This window comes from Pundamilia nyererei, unplaced genomic scaffold (assembly GCF_000239375.1).
Source record: "Pundamilia nyererei isolate P.nyererei 1_Seehausen unplaced genomic scaffold, PunNye1.0 scaffold00002, whole genome shotgun sequence".
Taxonomy (NCBI): domain Eukaryota; kingdom Metazoa; phylum Chordata; class Actinopteri; order Cichliformes; family Cichlidae; genus Pundamilia; species Pundamilia nyererei.
Window position 1 is genome coordinate 3216301 of NW_005187403.1, and position 16478 is coordinate 3232778.

The 16478-nt window shown below is 39.6% G+C and overlaps 1 protein-coding gene across 2 annotated transcripts in view; it reads left to right on the plus strand.

Annotated features, from left to right (window-relative positions):
- LOC102203657 (KN motif and ankyrin repeat domain-containing protein 1-like) overlaps window positions 1-11365 on the plus strand; it is a 14441-nt gene extending 3076 nt beyond the window's left edge. Inside the window, exons 1-11 of one of the 2 annotated variants that reach the window (XM_005720171.2) lie at window positions 2982-3034; window positions 3274-5828; window positions 6114-6266; window positions 6788-6896; window positions 6989-7138; window positions 7280-7367; window positions 7960-8179; window positions 9156-9298; window positions 10278-10478; window positions 10745-10843; window positions 10942-11365. In XM_005720171.2, coding sequence (XP_005720228.1) covers window positions 3554-5828; window positions 6114-6266; window positions 6788-6896; window positions 6989-7138; window positions 7280-7367; window positions 7960-8179; window positions 9156-9298; window positions 10278-10478; window positions 10745-10843; window positions 10942-11004 — 3501 coding nt within the window. In that variant the 5' untranslated portion in view covers window positions 2982-3034; window positions 3274-3553 and the 3' untranslated portion in view covers window positions 11005-11365. Of the gene's footprint in view, window positions 1-2981; window positions 3035-3273; window positions 5829-6113; window positions 6267-6787; window positions 6897-6988; window positions 7139-7279; window positions 7368-7959; window positions 8180-9155; window positions 9299-10277; window positions 10479-10744; window positions 10844-10941 lie in introns of those variants that run through there. The other variant, XM_013909036.1, reaches the window with a different exon arrangement.
- Window positions 11366-16478: the final 5113 nt, after the last annotated feature.

A 16478-nucleotide genomic window follows, 5' to 3' on the forward strand; every position in this document is an offset into this window, starting at 1 on the left:
ATCGGATAAAACCTAAACGATACCCATCCCTAGGTATAACAGAATAGCTTCAGTCTCTTGTTTTTTAAAACTTGAGTATGAACTTATACAAAATGCAGCAAGATATTTATAAAAAAACTGTTTTATTGATTACAAAATACGTTATATCGGATTCATACCGGTATCGGCAGATATCCAAATTTATGATATTGGAATCAGTATCGGACATTAAAAAGTGGTATCGTGCTATCTCTAGTTTGTAGGGCTTTTCCTTTTTGCTGGTGGCTGCAGTCCCCTATCCAAACCTATCTGCCCCTGTGTGAAAAAGTAATTGGCCCTGTTGTTACATCACAAGTTAACTGTGATTGATAACATTTTGTGGATAGCACTAGCCTCAACCAGTCCTGATTACTGTCAGACCTGTTGAATTAGGAAGTGACTTAATTAGAATCTGTCTGAAAAAATTAAATATGCTAAAGGATCTTAAAAATCAACACATCCCGCTACAATTTAAAGGAACAAGAATAGATGAGAAGCAGAGTCATTGATATCTATCAGTTGGGCAAGGGTTATAAAGCCATTTCTAATGCCTCGGGACTCCAGCAAACCACAATGAGAGCCATTATCCAAAAATAGAGAAAATTTTCAACAGTGGTGAATCTTGGCAGGAGTGGCAGGGCTACCAAAATTACTCCAAAAGTGCAATGACAACTCAACCTGGAGGTCACAAAAGAACCGAAAACTGCACGCCTCACTTCCCTTACTTAAGGTAAGCGTTCATGAGTCAACAATAGGAAAGAGTCTGGGTAAAAAGGGTTTCCATGGAAGAGGTCCAAGGAGAAAACCACTGCTGACTAAAAGGAACACAAAGGTTCATATCACATTTCTCAAAATGTTTTTGCAAGACTTTTGAGAAAGTATTCGGTGGACTGACGAGACAAAAGCTGAACTTTTTGGAAGGGTTGTCTCCTGTTACATATTTTGTAAAAATAAGACAGCATTTCATGAAAAGAACATCATACCAGCAGTCAGACATGGTGGTGGTAGTGTGATGATCTGGGGCCATGAATTCTGCTCTCTACCACAAAATCCTGAAGGAGAATGTCCGCCCATCATCTATGTGTGCCATGATGCTGATGCACACTGAGGTTATGCAGCAGGACTAGTCAAAGTCTGGACTTAAATCCAATTAAGATGCTTTAATGGGATGTTCATGTTAAAAAGAACAAACAAACAAAAACTCTAGTGTGACAGAATTTAAACAACTCTGCAAGGAAGATTAGGCCAAAATCCCTCCACATTCCTCCACAGTGATGTGAAAGAGCCATTGCCACTTATCACAAATGCTTGATTGCAGTTCCTGCTGCCAAGGGTGGCACAACCAGTTATTAAGTTTAGGGCAAGAACTTGTTCACACTTGTTCACAATAAAAAATAAGAAAAACAAATAAATCCTGAAGGGAGCACCTCGAGCTGTAGAATGACGATCCGTTCATTCTACAACTCGAGGTGGATCTACCACATGGCTTCTCAGTGGATAACACAAAAAGACTGAGAAGTCCAGCAACCTCAGATTAACCACAGATGAGTCAAGTCAGATAAACCAGCTGTAGAGATAAAGCCCTGTGATGGAACAGGCTGTTACAGAGACCCACAAACACTTGAATCAGCAGATGATTAGTCAACCTTACCTCCAGCCAGAGAAAACTGTAATTTATTTCATAGTAATACCATTTTCATTGGTTCTGCAAAATAAACAGTATTTTTCAGATTGTTTATGTCTCAGTAGTATGCAAATAGCAACTTGTCTGTGTTTTTGATGTTTAGTTTGGATTGACTTTGTACACACCAATTTACTTACACATTTGCTGGGCTTCACATAGTTTTGACTCTTTCGGGGTATCAAGTTCTAAAAAATGTAGAAAAATGCAGGCAGCTTACAAAAAAGATATCAAGTTGTTAAATCCTCCTTTTCCAACTCCACTTGGCTTGCTCCTCACATAAGTCATTATTTTATGCATGTTAATTATAAATGCTATATCAGATTATATTATATTAGAGTAGATTGTTGTATTATATATATATATATATATTAGATATAGATTTCAGTAATTCTTTAAACTGACTTTCTATGAAGGGAGAAGAAGAGAGGAAGCCTTCTCAAAACACCAGCATGCTGAGAACCGAAAGGTGCTTATCAATGAAAATGTGATAGGGGATAGCATTGCAATGACAGTGTGTTGAGGCTAAGCCCCATCCTCCTGTAGTTGTGCAGAAATAACCATGTCTCAGTATTGCATTTCCTTTATGCAAGCACTGTAATGTTAGCTGTTATCGACTGTCAGACCTGGGGTGAGAGAGAGAAGGAGCTCATACGAATGAGACAGCAACACCAAGGTTCAAAGTTAATTTGATGTGTTTTTCTTTTATTTGAAGACTTATTCAAAGTTTAGACTGAATGAAAAAGGAATTAAATCATTATTGAGATATTCTGAAACACGTTCAAGGTTTTTAAGTCCTGAGGAATATGTCAGGTAATGATAACTGATATAATTACCACTAACCTAAATGCTTTAGAGTCACAAAAATGTTTGTAATTTGTACATGCTTCTGGAAGTAATGCATGAAATGTACTTTTTGATAATAGGGGTTGTATGATGGAATTTATTGCAATTGCAGCTTAATGCATTTAACATTTACTATTTAAATATAGTTATAGGTTAGAATTGTGTTGTCCTAGGTATTTTCTTTGCTTTTATATTCAGTGGCTAAAATACTTGGAATATGTTTGTGGTTGAGAAGTCCTGCCAAGAGAATGGTTGGGCATTTACAGGGAGAGTTGCAGAGTAATTATAGAGTGGGCTCAGTCTATGTAGAGAGAGACATACCATTGGGAGAGAAGTAACTACTGAAAAAAGTGTCTGCAGGATTGGTAGACACTCCTCTCTCCCTCCTCCCCTTGTGGGACAGGCTCAGAGAGATTAGAGTCAGAAACATTTTGAAGTGAAGGAAGGCTTGAGACTCAGAGAAATGGTCACTGATCAACACATACTAAGGTAAGGAAAGAAAAGGGAAGAGTATATAGCCTAAAGCCTTCAAGATTTTACTGTGTATTCATGATGATTCATGATGATTAAATGTTATTTAAAACTTAAATTTACAACAACTTCTTATTTTCTGTAAGATTTATTTATTGTATTTTTTTAAAAAGATTTTCCACCTTTCTGCATAATGTTTGGTCTGGATTTTTGCTGTTTTATTTTTATTCTTTTGCTTCCCTGACTACTCTTTTCAGAGAGGAAGATTAAAGTACAGCTGTCCAACTATTTAACAGGCCAAAGCACTGGTTCCCTAACCACCTTGAAATTGATTACAGTTATCAGTCTGAAGTGGACTGCATCAAGCGTGTGGACAGTTTCTGAGACGCCGCCACCATTAAGCGACTAAGCCTAAAAAGGAGGCCCAGGGTGGCCGGCAGTAATGTGGACAAAACGCAGAGTGGCATTTCATCTAGTCAGTGGTATTCTGCAGAGTCCTTGTCATCATCTAGTGGTGATGATTCAAAACTACTGGGCATGTCCTCTGCAGCTCGAGGTAGACCACCTCTTCCTCCACCACATGGTTCCTTGTTGGATAATAATAATAAAAGAAATGAAAGTCTGGGAACCTCTCAGATACTAACTGAGCCAAAGCCTCAGCCAGCTGCACGATCTCTCTTCCAAAGTCAAAGCCCTGTGATGGAGAGGGCCTTTCTGGAGACCCACAAACCCTTGAATCAGGAGGTGACAAGACTTTCTCCACCCCAGCCCTATCCCCGTCGACGACTGGCCAGCTTCGGAGGTGTGAGCTCCCCTGGGTCACTCTCACCTTTCACTGGCCTAGGTGCATATAATCAGAACAATAATGGCAATAAGCCTACTGGCACTGGACCCGAGGTCCAACTCGGCTCATCCCTGGGCAGTAGAGGCAGCACAGGATGTCTGAGAGTAAGTCCACAGAGCTCAGGTAGAACAACTCCAGTCCCCATGCACCTGCAACATGTCCGTGACCAAATGGTGGTTGCGCTACAAAGACTGAAAGAGTTAGAGGAGCAAGTGAAAATCATCCCAATCCTCCAGGTAAAGATCTCAGTCCTTCAGGAGGAAAAGAGGCAACTAAGCTGTCAGCTCAAGGACTTGATTGAGAGAGAGAACGTCAGTGATATAACCTGGAACAGCCCGTATACCATTGAAGGGTCTGAAATTGAGATCAACAGAAATACCAAAAAAGATCTTGAAGTTAAAAGTAGCTGCACAGATCTGAAGGAGGTTGGGCGATTGACCAAAGACATGCAAGAACCGGAAAGGTCCATCAAAGTGGAACAGTTGGGAACATTGCATGAAAAATGTAACCCTCTTCATGACAAAACATTTAAGTCAGTCGCTGTGGGAACTGACAACGATATGGATATCATCTTGTCTAAGCCACCAAAAGAAAACAAATATGCATACACTGAGCAGGTAGAGATGAGGTCCATTGCAACAGAAGTATCTGAAGTCAGTCTGGGAATTTACACAGAACAGGAGGCAGAGCGTGATGCCCAAGAATTAATAAACAGTGCCTTAAAGGAGAGAATTTGTCACTTAGAAATAGAGTTGAAAGAATCCGCTCTGGAGACGGAGTTGATTCGTCTGAAACTGGAACTTCAGGCTGCAGGAGCCAGGAACCGGGTTGACAAGGCCTGCTGTGCCAGACCGTCCACTGTAAGCATAGGCTCAGATGCAAGGCCACACACCAAAAGCCAGGGAGTGGGTAATCACACAGAGCTCAGAGATGCTTCCACAGGCGAGGAAAAGGAGGTAAAAACTGTAGGAGTATCCTGTGCACCTATGATGAGGAGTATTTACACAGGACTGGATGTACCCATGAGCCTCTGGGAGGTCAGGGAGCGAGTGGAGACCAGCGACAAGGCTGTGGAAATGCACGTTTTTACAAACACACAAGGAGTTGGGACAGAGATAAGGGTATGTGATGCAGAAAGCAACACAGAGGCGCCACTGGCAAATCTGAGGTCCAAGAAAGAGTATTGTTCAGTGGCTTGTGGGGATTGTTCTGTCGATGTGACCATTTGCGAGGCAAAGGAAGCAGTTTCACAGTGTATGACTACAGATCGAGTCAGAGGAGTTGAGCTCGGAATCATGGTATCACCCCAAACAGCATCGCAGCGTACCAACACTGTATGTAGTTCAGTGTCTCGCTTTACCAACACCAAGCACGCCTTCAGCACTGACTCCAGCACGAATACGCTCCTCAGCACCCAAGACAAGCACACCAACACCACTCACACTTCAACTAGGACAGTATCTGTAGGCAATAGGGTCCGAGACGTCAGATGCACCACAGAGACCCGAACAATCGGTGTAGGAACTGCAAATGCAGTAGAAAGTATTTCAAAGCAAACGCCAGAAGCGGTCACCAGGGTAACTCGAGACACTGGAGTTGGATTCACAGACATTAATGAGAATTTTCTAGTTGGACTGAAAACTCGAAATATGGCATCCGGACCGTCCCATCTACCTGACCCTGTCAAAACAAAGAGTGTTGGTGTAGGGGAAGGGCGGATAAGGGATTTTTCAGTTTCATCCAGGACACCTGGACAGAATTTCCAGAAACCTGCACAGTTACAGTGGGACCATGAGCTGAACCATTACATCGAGAAGTTGCAGAGGCTCCTCAGCATGGAGCATGGGGACCTGCTCACAGAGGACTGTCCTGATCATAACAGTGGCCAAGGAGATCCCAGCTCCTGCAATAGAAAACCTATGGCACAAGGAGGGACAGACATCCACATGTTCAGTTCTCAACCAGCAGGTAACACAGCAAACCAAAAACATTGATTCTTCATAAAACATTTGCAAAGCTGATACCAAAGTTCCTGGTAATTTATTACTATACATTCTGAATAGGTTGAACAGTTTGCGCTTGTATTGCTTGCATTATTGCTGTCATTTGTATAGAATGACATGGCTCCAGATTTTTACACATTAAAAAAAACCTTTATCTACACAAAGTAGGTGATGCAATTAACTTTTTTTTTTCAAATCTGCAATGTTATGTTTATACGTTTCTGTCTACTATTATCTTACTTTCATGCAGCAAACAAAGACTCTCAGTCCCAGTCTCAACTTTCACTTGTCTCCTCTAAGTGTGACAAAGCAAATGCAGGACTGTGTCAACAGAGCAGTAATGATTCAGAGGTGAAAAGAATGATTAAAATGATAGAACAGCAGACATCCTCTGGTTTACAAGGTAATATTTTTATTTATTTATGTTTAGTTATAAATCCAAATCCTTTTTTTCATGAGATATTTAGTAAATATCCAGTTAGTAGGAATTTTGTCTCAGTGAAGGAAGTTTAAAAATCTTTTAGTATAAAAATATTTTATTTTGAAGCCACTCCCGGCGCCCAGTTTAAACTTGAACTAGGTTCAGGGGAAGTGGCTGGCTTCAGCTGGGCAAGTTCCCTTTTTGAGGGATGCATTTGCGATGTGTGGAATGATATCTGGTTTTGGAAGACGTTGTGTGCCACATAGCACTTTGTGGCTTAAGATCTAAAATTGAACTCCTTTGTGGGAGGAGCTGGTGTAAAAGAATGCTTTCTCTTTTCCACCGAGGCTTTTAGATGTGAACGAATGCATAAAGAATCGTGTGTTTTCATATACTCTGAACGTGACCTAGCTAGCCTTGTAACTGTTTTGCTATACATGCATTTAATGCAACATACTGTGTGATTTGTGTTAAGAATAAAAGTGCTTTGTGCTCATTTCTAGACAAGTCAGATAATGCTGGTAAGCCAAGGAATGTAATAAAGAAACAGAATGGTAACCAGTGCTGTAGTAGCAACAGGCAGAGCATGAAGTTTCTGGGTGTGGCTACAGGGTAGGTGTCTAATGTCTAAACAAATGTTTTATTTCTGAAATGATGGATGTGGTATGTTCATAGATATTAAGCTCTTGTTTTATTGTCCTTAGGCTGGACCCAGTGTCGAATTATGAGCATGATGATGTGGACAGAAAGATAAAAAGAACATTTAGGGAATCTCCTCAAGATGTTGCCCAATCACGAAAGGAAAAAGACAACAAGGGATCAAAAGGAGCTGCGAGAGTGTATACACAGCAGAGGTAATCTGGGAGAAGTCTAAAAGGGTTCAAAGCCAATAAAACTGCAACAATAAAAAGCTTCGCAACAGCAGTCTGCATTACTGTGGGAGTCCTTTCAAATCTGAACTGACATAGTAACCAATAGAATTTGGTTATTTTCAGGCGTAGGATGAGCGAACGGATGTTTTTTGCTTGTCAAGCCTTAAAGACGAACCTGAGTGATGACACAGCTTTATCCAACAGGGAAATGGTATGTTTTGTTTTACTATATTCAGTATGAGAGCCACTGAAAGTCACCACGGGCCTTGTTTGTCTGTACGTGTTTTGATTAGCATGGGTGTGGAGAGATGCTGGGCCATGGTGGTTGAAAGTATATCGTTTCTAAAGAAGTATCCTTGCCATTGGATATGAAAAGAATTCCTCAGTAGAAGAATTTTTAGCCATATCATTTGCTTCAACTTGAGAATGTTTTTCTTTCTAAGTGAAATAGACTACTCACTTTCACAGTAAAATGCAAAATAGGTAAGAAGAAGTGGAATTCAAGGGAAGTATATCAGCAAGGTAACTCTTGACAGCTTCCATTGTGAAAGCTGAAACACTAAAAAGAATAACAAGAACTCTCGACATGCCTTTTTATGTTTGAAATAATGACAGATTCCTCTTCTTTTATGATGTCTTTTATAGAATTGTTGCTTTATGCTGTTTGTCTGTCTTCTTTCATTCACATCCCTAGAATTATGGGAGGATTGTGTCTATTCAGTCCTGATTGCTCTACTAAACTAATGTTTAAAAAAAGAAGTGCTGTTTTTGCATATATAATGCATCCTTTTTTCCTCTTGCAGCAGGACTGTCTGCACACACTCCAGCAAGAGTGGTTCTCTGTGTCCAGCCACAAGTCAGCATCTCCTGAAACTGTAGAGGACTACTTATCTACGTTTCAGGCCATTTCACCTTCAGTATTGCAGTACATAGTTAATATGGCTGACGGCAATGGAAACACAGCTCTACACTACAGCGTTTCTCACTCGAACTTTGGCATTGTGAAGAAATTGCTTAATCCAGGTACATCACCACACCACCCCAAGTACATATTGTTTTTCTCTGTCCCTCTATGTCACGAGAATTAAGTTTATTTCTTCGCAGTCTGGACATGCTTAAAACAAGATTACAGACAAATTATGCTGCCAGGGCTTTTTTTAACTTCTACAAAATGCCGCAAGAGTTGTCCTTTTAATTTGAATCTCCCAGCAAATCAGAGAAACAAGCAAGCTCACAGTTTTTTAGGGTGGAAACGCCTTGTGTAATTCAGCTGTACCGCTCAGAAGCCCATGCATAATCTGGATTTGTCATATCATATGAACATCTTAGTATTCTTTCTAATAGCCACTAGGTGGCGAAAATACCAGCAGCAAGCGAATTCTGTGTGTGGTAAGATACAAAATGCTCCTGTCAAAAACAGGAAAATATTGATAAAAAAGAAGACCCTGGTTTCTTAAACCAGCATGGGCAATAGAATACATTTTTGACTGCTAGGTAGCTGATAAATGAGATGGTGTTTTTTTGGGAAAAGCTTGGAAAATACGATTTTTTTTTTTTTAAATAAGAAATTATGTGCTGGAGATTGCCTTTTGAAAATCATAATAGCTTGTTTCAACCATTTTTCCAGCTGTGAATGAGTATGAAAGGGATCGAAAGGCAGAAACACTATTCTGGACAGTCACTTAATTATTTAGTTTGTCAGGACAGTTTGATATTTGCACTGGGTGCCCGACTGAACAGCTTCTGTGTATGTATATCACTCAGAATATATATCTCTAAGCGCCAGCCTTTTTCTGTGAATCTATATTGCATAACAGTTTTGTCATTTTTAGTCACTCACCACAAAAGCTTATCTGGAACAGGTCTTCCTTACAAAATAAAACTTGGCATTTGTATGATTAAAACAAGTGTGAATTGTTATCAGTACAAAATAATATACATTCTTCTTCCTCTTGCTTGTTTTTTCCACTGCCATCCATTTGACCGCCAATCACTACAGAGGTGTGCAACGTGAATCAGCAGAATTCAGCAGGTTACACGCCCATCATGCTGGCTGCACTTGCTGCTGTGGATAATCCAGACAACATGAAAGTAGTCGAGCAGCTCTTCACTAAAGGAGATGTCAACGCCAAGGCCAGCCAGGTCAGTATGTTCTCAGGTTGTGGGTGAGGAGTGGTTAGCTGGCTCTCACATTACACTATAGTTAAAGTTTTTTACAAACTAGTTTTACAATTTTTAAAAAATTGCTGCAGCTCTCATGGCTTTCATTCAATGTGGGTATTGTCAAAATGATTTATTGCATCACTCAACCTACTCTCCTATGTGATGTCAGAAGATGAAACATAGGAGGAACTGTGTGCAACTATTTTATTTTAAAGCAACTTTCCTTATAAGATGATTGACTGATTTTAATCTTAACAATTTTTGGAGTTTATTTTATGTAGACAGATAAATGTAACTGCTTGCATAAATATAAATACAATGAAAACAGTCTTTCCTTTGTCTTTAGCTGCTTAAAAAAAACCCCGCAGATATCACAGCACTGCCAAACAAACGCCTGATTATGTGCGTCAGAATTCCTCACAAAGTTGAGATCTGCAACTTGTCACTTTTACTGGATATGCACCTCTGAGGAAATGCTACGTCCGAGGCTTGTTGGCTTAGCAACCGATGGCGCAGCTGCTGTGATATGCTGATACAGAGGAGCGGCCACACTCCTACGCGAAAAGATCAGTCCTAAGCCGACTTCCATTCACTGCATGAATCACAAGCTAGAATCTGCAATGCACATTTAACCTTTTATGTTTGATTACATTTCCTGTGTCCAAAAGAAGAGAGAACAAACCACGAGACTGAGAACATTTTGCAAATAATTCAATTAAATGTAAACTTTCAAAAAAAGATGAAAGTATTCATCCAGTGGCTACATTTGTGTTGTGTAGTTGAAATTCAGTGAATCAATATAAGAAAGAATAAATAACTGAACTAGCTTCACTGTCCCGCTCATTTTTTTTCCTTTCCCCAGTCGTCTACTGACTGTATCTTTATATTTGGAGATGTGTGACTCAGTATTACTTGCCCTGTTTCTTCCTGTGTTTGACTCCTGCCTTCTGCTGCCCAGGCCGGTCAGACGGCTCTGATGCTCGCTGTGAGCCATGGCAGGATGGACATGGTGCAGGCACTCCTGGCACAAGGGGCGGAGGTCAATCTCCAGGATGATGAGGGCTCCACAGCGCTGATGTGTGCAAGCGAGCATGGCCACGCTGACATTGTTAAACTACTGCTGGCACAGCCGGAGTGCGATGCCACCCTGACTGACAGTGTATGTGAGTCATTGCCTCTACTTTGCAGCTTCTGTGAGCCCGGTGGCCTCAAGCTGTGAAGCAGAAGCGCTCTTACTTTGTTTTAGATATTATATTACAAAAGCAGAGAGTAACCATTTGTTACAGAAGACACATTCAGTGTGTCAGGAGAAAACAAAAGGGATAGAAATGGTATGTAATTAAATATACCGAGGCTGTTTATTTTCTGTCTGTTATTGTGCGATAAACAACAGAAGCTCTTGTGGTGTATTTTGTGCGTAAACAGGATGAAAGCACAGCCATGTCCATCGCATTAGAGGCAGGACACAATGACATTGCAGTGCTTCTTTATGCTCATGCCAACTTCTCCAAAGGACACGCAGGGGTATGTGAATCAATTTTTACATTAACACACAATATAAATGTGTTTCTGCATCTTTTTTTACATTGTATGCATTTTGGTGTTTGTGTGTTTCTTATCAGGCAACTGGTCGTCACAGTGGCAGGTCTCTTTCTTCTTCCAGTGATAGACACGTCTTTGAATGATGGGATCCCCCCCAAACTCTGATTTGATGCTACATGAAACTTATTTTCAGATGATTCAATATCAAAGCCCACATTGTGTATAACTTTGTCAGTTTCAATCTTGTCAAGAGAATTCAGTTGAATATTTATCTGTCATAATTCAGCAGTTGACAAAATGCTTTTCATTATCTAGTAGCACGGTATGCATACATGTGTATATGATAAGACTGGTCATTTCATATTTCATACAAAGAAATGTGTATTACAGTAAATTTAATATAGTGCATGTGTGTATATTTAAGGAGAGCATGCAAAATTATCCAAAGTCCCCAAGTTAAGATGCACTTCAGCTGGGATGCTGTGTTAAATGGAAATAAAAGTAGATTGCAATGATTTGCAAATCATTTCAACCCTTTTTATTTTTTATTGAAGGTGGAACATAGAACACATGTCAAACCTTTTATTCTTATTTTTAAATCAGGTTATTTTGAATTTGATGGCCAGAACATATCTAAAAACTTTGGCACAGGCCATGTTTAACACTGCGGGGCATCCCCTCTTCTTTTAGCAACACTCTGTAACGTCTCTTTGTAACATCTGGGAACTGAGGAGACCAGCTGCTAGACCCTCTGGTAGAGGAGAATTGCCTCATTCCTATCTGATAGGCGATTCTAACTGCTCAACAGTTGTGTGTTGTCTTTGTTGTACTTTTTGTTTCAGCATCCAAACTCTTCTATGAAGCCATGTTGCTGCAATAGATGCAGTAGCATGGTCTCAGCATATGAAGTATGCTAAGATTATATCAGCAGCAAAGACATTACATATTTTCCTCTAAAACCTGTACATACTTTTCAGCACTGATGGTGCCTTTCCAGAAGTGCCAGCTGCTGTTTCATAGATACTAATGTCAAAAAAACATCAGAGATTCAGGCTTTTGAGCTGCGTGCTGATAACAAACCAGACGATCCTTCTGATCTTTAGTCTGGAGGATGCAGCATTTATGTTTTCCAAAAAAATCTGACCACAGAACAGCTTTCTACTTTGCCTCAGTTCTCTTAAAATGAGCTTTGACCAGAGAAGACAGCTGCAATTCTGGATCATGTTCACATAGGGGTTCTTTTTTTGCATGATAGAGCTTTAACCTGCGTTTGTGGATGGGACGGTGAATTGTGTTCACACACAGTGATTTCTGGAAGTGTTCCTGAGCCCATTCAGTGGTTTCCATAACAGTGATTTCCGAACAAATCCAAATAGTGGCTGTTTTCAATGCCCGAGGGCCTGAAAATCACAGGCATCCACTATTGGATTTTCAGACTTGTTCCTTTCTGCACAGAGATTTCTACAGATTGCAGGAATCCTTTTATATACTGTAGATGATGAGTAAGTCTTCACAGTGATAAATATCATTCTGAAATTGTTCCATAATTTGTATCTTCTAGATACTTCCCATCTTCACTTCTGAGAAACTCTGCGTCTCTAAGCTGCACTTTTTTACCCAATCGTGTTACTGACAAATTCTCAGTTAACCTTTTGTTCTTCCAGCGGTTTCTTTTTAGTATCTCTAAATTTCTGACCTCTTGTTGCCCATTCCCAACTTTGAGTTATGTTGCTCCATTAAATTAAAATTTAAATAGTACAATTTATTTAAACATTTGATTTATTTTTTATGTACTATTGTGAAAAGTTATTGGTTTAAGAGATTTGCAAATCATAGCTTTTTTATTTATTTGTTTATTTTTTATACGGCATCTCAGCGGTTTTGGAATTGGGTTTTACTTGGTGCTAAGGTGAAATTTTGTACTATTTTTAAATCTCATATTATTTGTAAAGTCACAGGGCTCAAATGTGCTGGGATAAAAGTAACAAAAATTACAAAGTGCAAAATCTTGACCCAGCCCTTTCGTACTTAAAGGATCTGTACCTCAGAAAATATCCATGATACCATAGTAAAGTTTTGCATGACTTCATTAAATATACTAAAGTTATTGACACCATACTGTGTACATTACTATAACTTACAGGAATATAGATGCATGGCAACATAGTTTACTATTTTAAATTCATAAGGATTATAGATTATGTTGAAATGCATGATTACTTGTTGTTTACTGTAAATGTCAAAATACCCTTTTTGTTCATGATTCTAACAAAAGTTCAATTCAACCCAAGTGGCCTTTTTATTTATGTTTTGTAATCTTTAAAAACTGTTTATTTTTTGGCAAAGCTTTTACTTTATACTATGTAAACAGGGTAAGAAGATGCAGCATAAACTACTACATATCTGTAGCACATCTTTTTCTACCAATCATGGACAAAATGTACAAATAAATATCAGCAATGTAATAAATAAATACAGTCTGACAGATGACAAGATTAGTCCCATGTTTGTTTAATAGTAAGGAATTTTAAGGTAGCACGTTATTGTGTTATATGTGTTACACATTTGCTGGAGGAAAGGAAAAATGGAGCCTCTGATAATGTTTTTAGTCACACACAAAGGAAGGGTCACGTGAGCTCTGTCATTGTGTAAGAGATTTTTCAACCAGCTGGTGGATTCAAACCCAGTACCTTCTTTGCTGTGAGACAGCAGTGCTTACCACTGTTCCACCTGAAGTATCTCAACCAGGCTCGTGCCTGGCTGAAGCACGAACACTTCTTTCCTTTTTTGGTTTGGCAGGCACCAATTTTTCTTCATCCTGACACACAGCTCTTTTGCCCTGTTTCTTCCTGTGTTTGACTCCTGCCTTCTGCTGCCCAGGCCGGTCAGATGGCTCTGATGCTCGCTGTGAGCTCTCTTACACAGAAACTACCCACCATTCTCACCTCGTTTCTACCACCCCACCAGGCATTGCCCCCAGTGTTCATCCTGTCCCTTCTCAGTTGACTATGATGTCTATCAGTAAAGTACCATTGCCTTTTTCCCCCTATAAGCAAGATTATGTAGACCTTTTTCAAAAAATGGCTATTAATGACTGAATTATTAGGTGAGTTTGTGACCTTAGACTGCAAAACCTGGCCTTGATAACTCATCAGAATAGTCTTGCCTCTCTTGGCGTTTGTACTACTGGAAATTAAAAGCGAATTTCAGCTTTGAATGAGCTGTAAATCATTTATCAACCATTCAGAATAACCTGTGCCCTACAGTTCTCACCATTTTAATTAATATTCCCCACGAGCTTCATTGGTGTGAGAAGAGAGAGCGTGTGGTGATAATTCAATTCTGCAGCAGTCCTGCAGCTCAGAGATTATCATTGTTTAATTTTACGCTACAGCACTGTTGGTGAGTGAACATGTGACAAGTTATAAAATAAAAGAAAGAACAGATTAAGGGGTATCTCGTTTTTTTTCAACCTTTTTTTTTAACCGTTTACGAAGTACGATGTTTTCATCAGTGAAACATGCGATCTCACAGTCAGTTTGTTGTATTTCCTCTTCCTTTTGTTTTCTTCATCTACTCATGGAATTAAAATTTGCCCAATTCCAAAACCTTTTTTTTTTAAAGCAGTGCTTGGGTGCACAAGACAGAAAGCTTCCATGAAAAGACAGATTATAAAATTATGTTGTTCGGCTTCCCGCTGCACTCGTTTCCCCAGTGTACCACTTTGTCTCCAATTCCTGAGAGCTTGTGTGACTGAGAGCACTCTGAATCATTTCCCAGCAACAGCAATAAAACACAATGATATACAAGGTCCACCATCAAAATTTGCTGTTGCCATGGTAACAGTCAGCAGTTTTCAGCAAGTGATTCTTGGGAACATTAGTCTGGAAAGATATCTCTATTTCACCGAGGTTAGCTAATCCGTTCATTTAATTTCCCCGTTTGTTTAAGCCGAAATGTCACCGCTACCATGTTATTTAGTAGAATAGATGCCGATGTAAGCAATCTTGAAAGCAAAACAAAACTGTTTTGTAAAACCCTAATGAATGTCATATGAAGCTGGCATGCAAGGACATTCAGCAGTCACAGTTTCATGCCAGTGAAGCCCTTTGTACACTGACACATGCCATCAAAAGATATGGATGTTCCTGTCAGAAGGGTACATGTGTCTTCAGTACAATATGTTGCATGTGACATGTATGGACTTCTACATCAGATGGTTCGTTATTTCATGGTGCAGACCATCCTTGTGTATATGTTTGGGTTACTGTGCAGCTCAATATGTCATAATAAGACTCACATTTAAATCAGGTTACATATTGGGCGATAAAAATACTGTAAGAGTTAGTAATTATTAGTTTTGTGCCATATCATAAAACTGAGACTTGAAAGGTTTTGAAAAGCAGTCGCTGCAACAATGTCTGTGAAACATTCTTGATGTTTTGGGCCATTTGTCAATTTGGGACCAAGATCCAACAAACCACAAACACTAAATTAACTAATAAATGCATTTGTTGGATTTGGAAAAGACAGTGCAGAAACTTTGATTTGCTGTGGACAAGTCAAATCGAATAAGTTAAATCAAATGTGGCACCACGTACTGGGTTTTATGCTGACCGCACATTCAGAGCCATTGGTCATGTGCTTCTCTTACTGGTTTATTGAAGTGGGTGGGAGTTGTTTGGCAAAGGTGATGTCACATATTTCCCTGAATCAGTTTGATATAAAACAGCTATAATCAATATTTTCGCGATAAACCAATCAAACTCAGATATATGTATATATATGTTGTGTGTGTGTGTGTGTGTGTGTGTGTGTGTGTGTGTGTGTGTGTGTGTGTGGGTCCTTCATTGTTGAATGATTGTGTCCATTGTGGTCTTCTGCTGCTGCTGTCCATTTACTTCTAGGATCAATGTGATGTGCCTTCAGAGATGCTCTTCTGCCATCTTTCTTATAAGCAGTGATTATTCGAGTTGGTATTGCTTTCCTGTCAGTTCAAATCAGTCTGGCCATTCTCCTCTGAACTCTGGCATCAACAAAACACTTTCACCCAGAACTATTTTCCCCCTCTCTCTCTTTTTTTTTCCCCTTTTTTTTTTGGACCATTTGCTAATCCCTAGAGAATCAGCAGTTTCTGAAATACTCCTACCAGCCCATCAGACACCAACAACCACACCACATTATAAGACACTTAAATCACGCTTTCTCATTCTGATGCTCAGTTTGAACCTCAGCAGATCGCCTGGAGCATGCTTACGTGCCCAAATGCACTGAGTTGCTGTCATATGATTGGCTCACCATATATTCGTGTTAGGCGTAAGAGTAGGCGTACCTAATAAAGTGGACGAATATAGGAGTGTATGTATACTGTAGTAGGGTAGCATGGCATGACAAATAGTCTGTAACTCGTGCATTATGATTTTCTCTCACTGAATTCCATTCAGCTGAGATCCTCCACTTCACAAGTATTTCCACTGGACAAAACGATGTTGCTCTGACATCAGACATTTTTTAAAAAAAAATTTTTTTGCATATGTTTTTCTGTGCTGTTACATGTGCTGTTATCCAGCAGCAGCCTTTTTGGTTTGGTTTTTTGTGCACATGTTAGGAAGAAAAC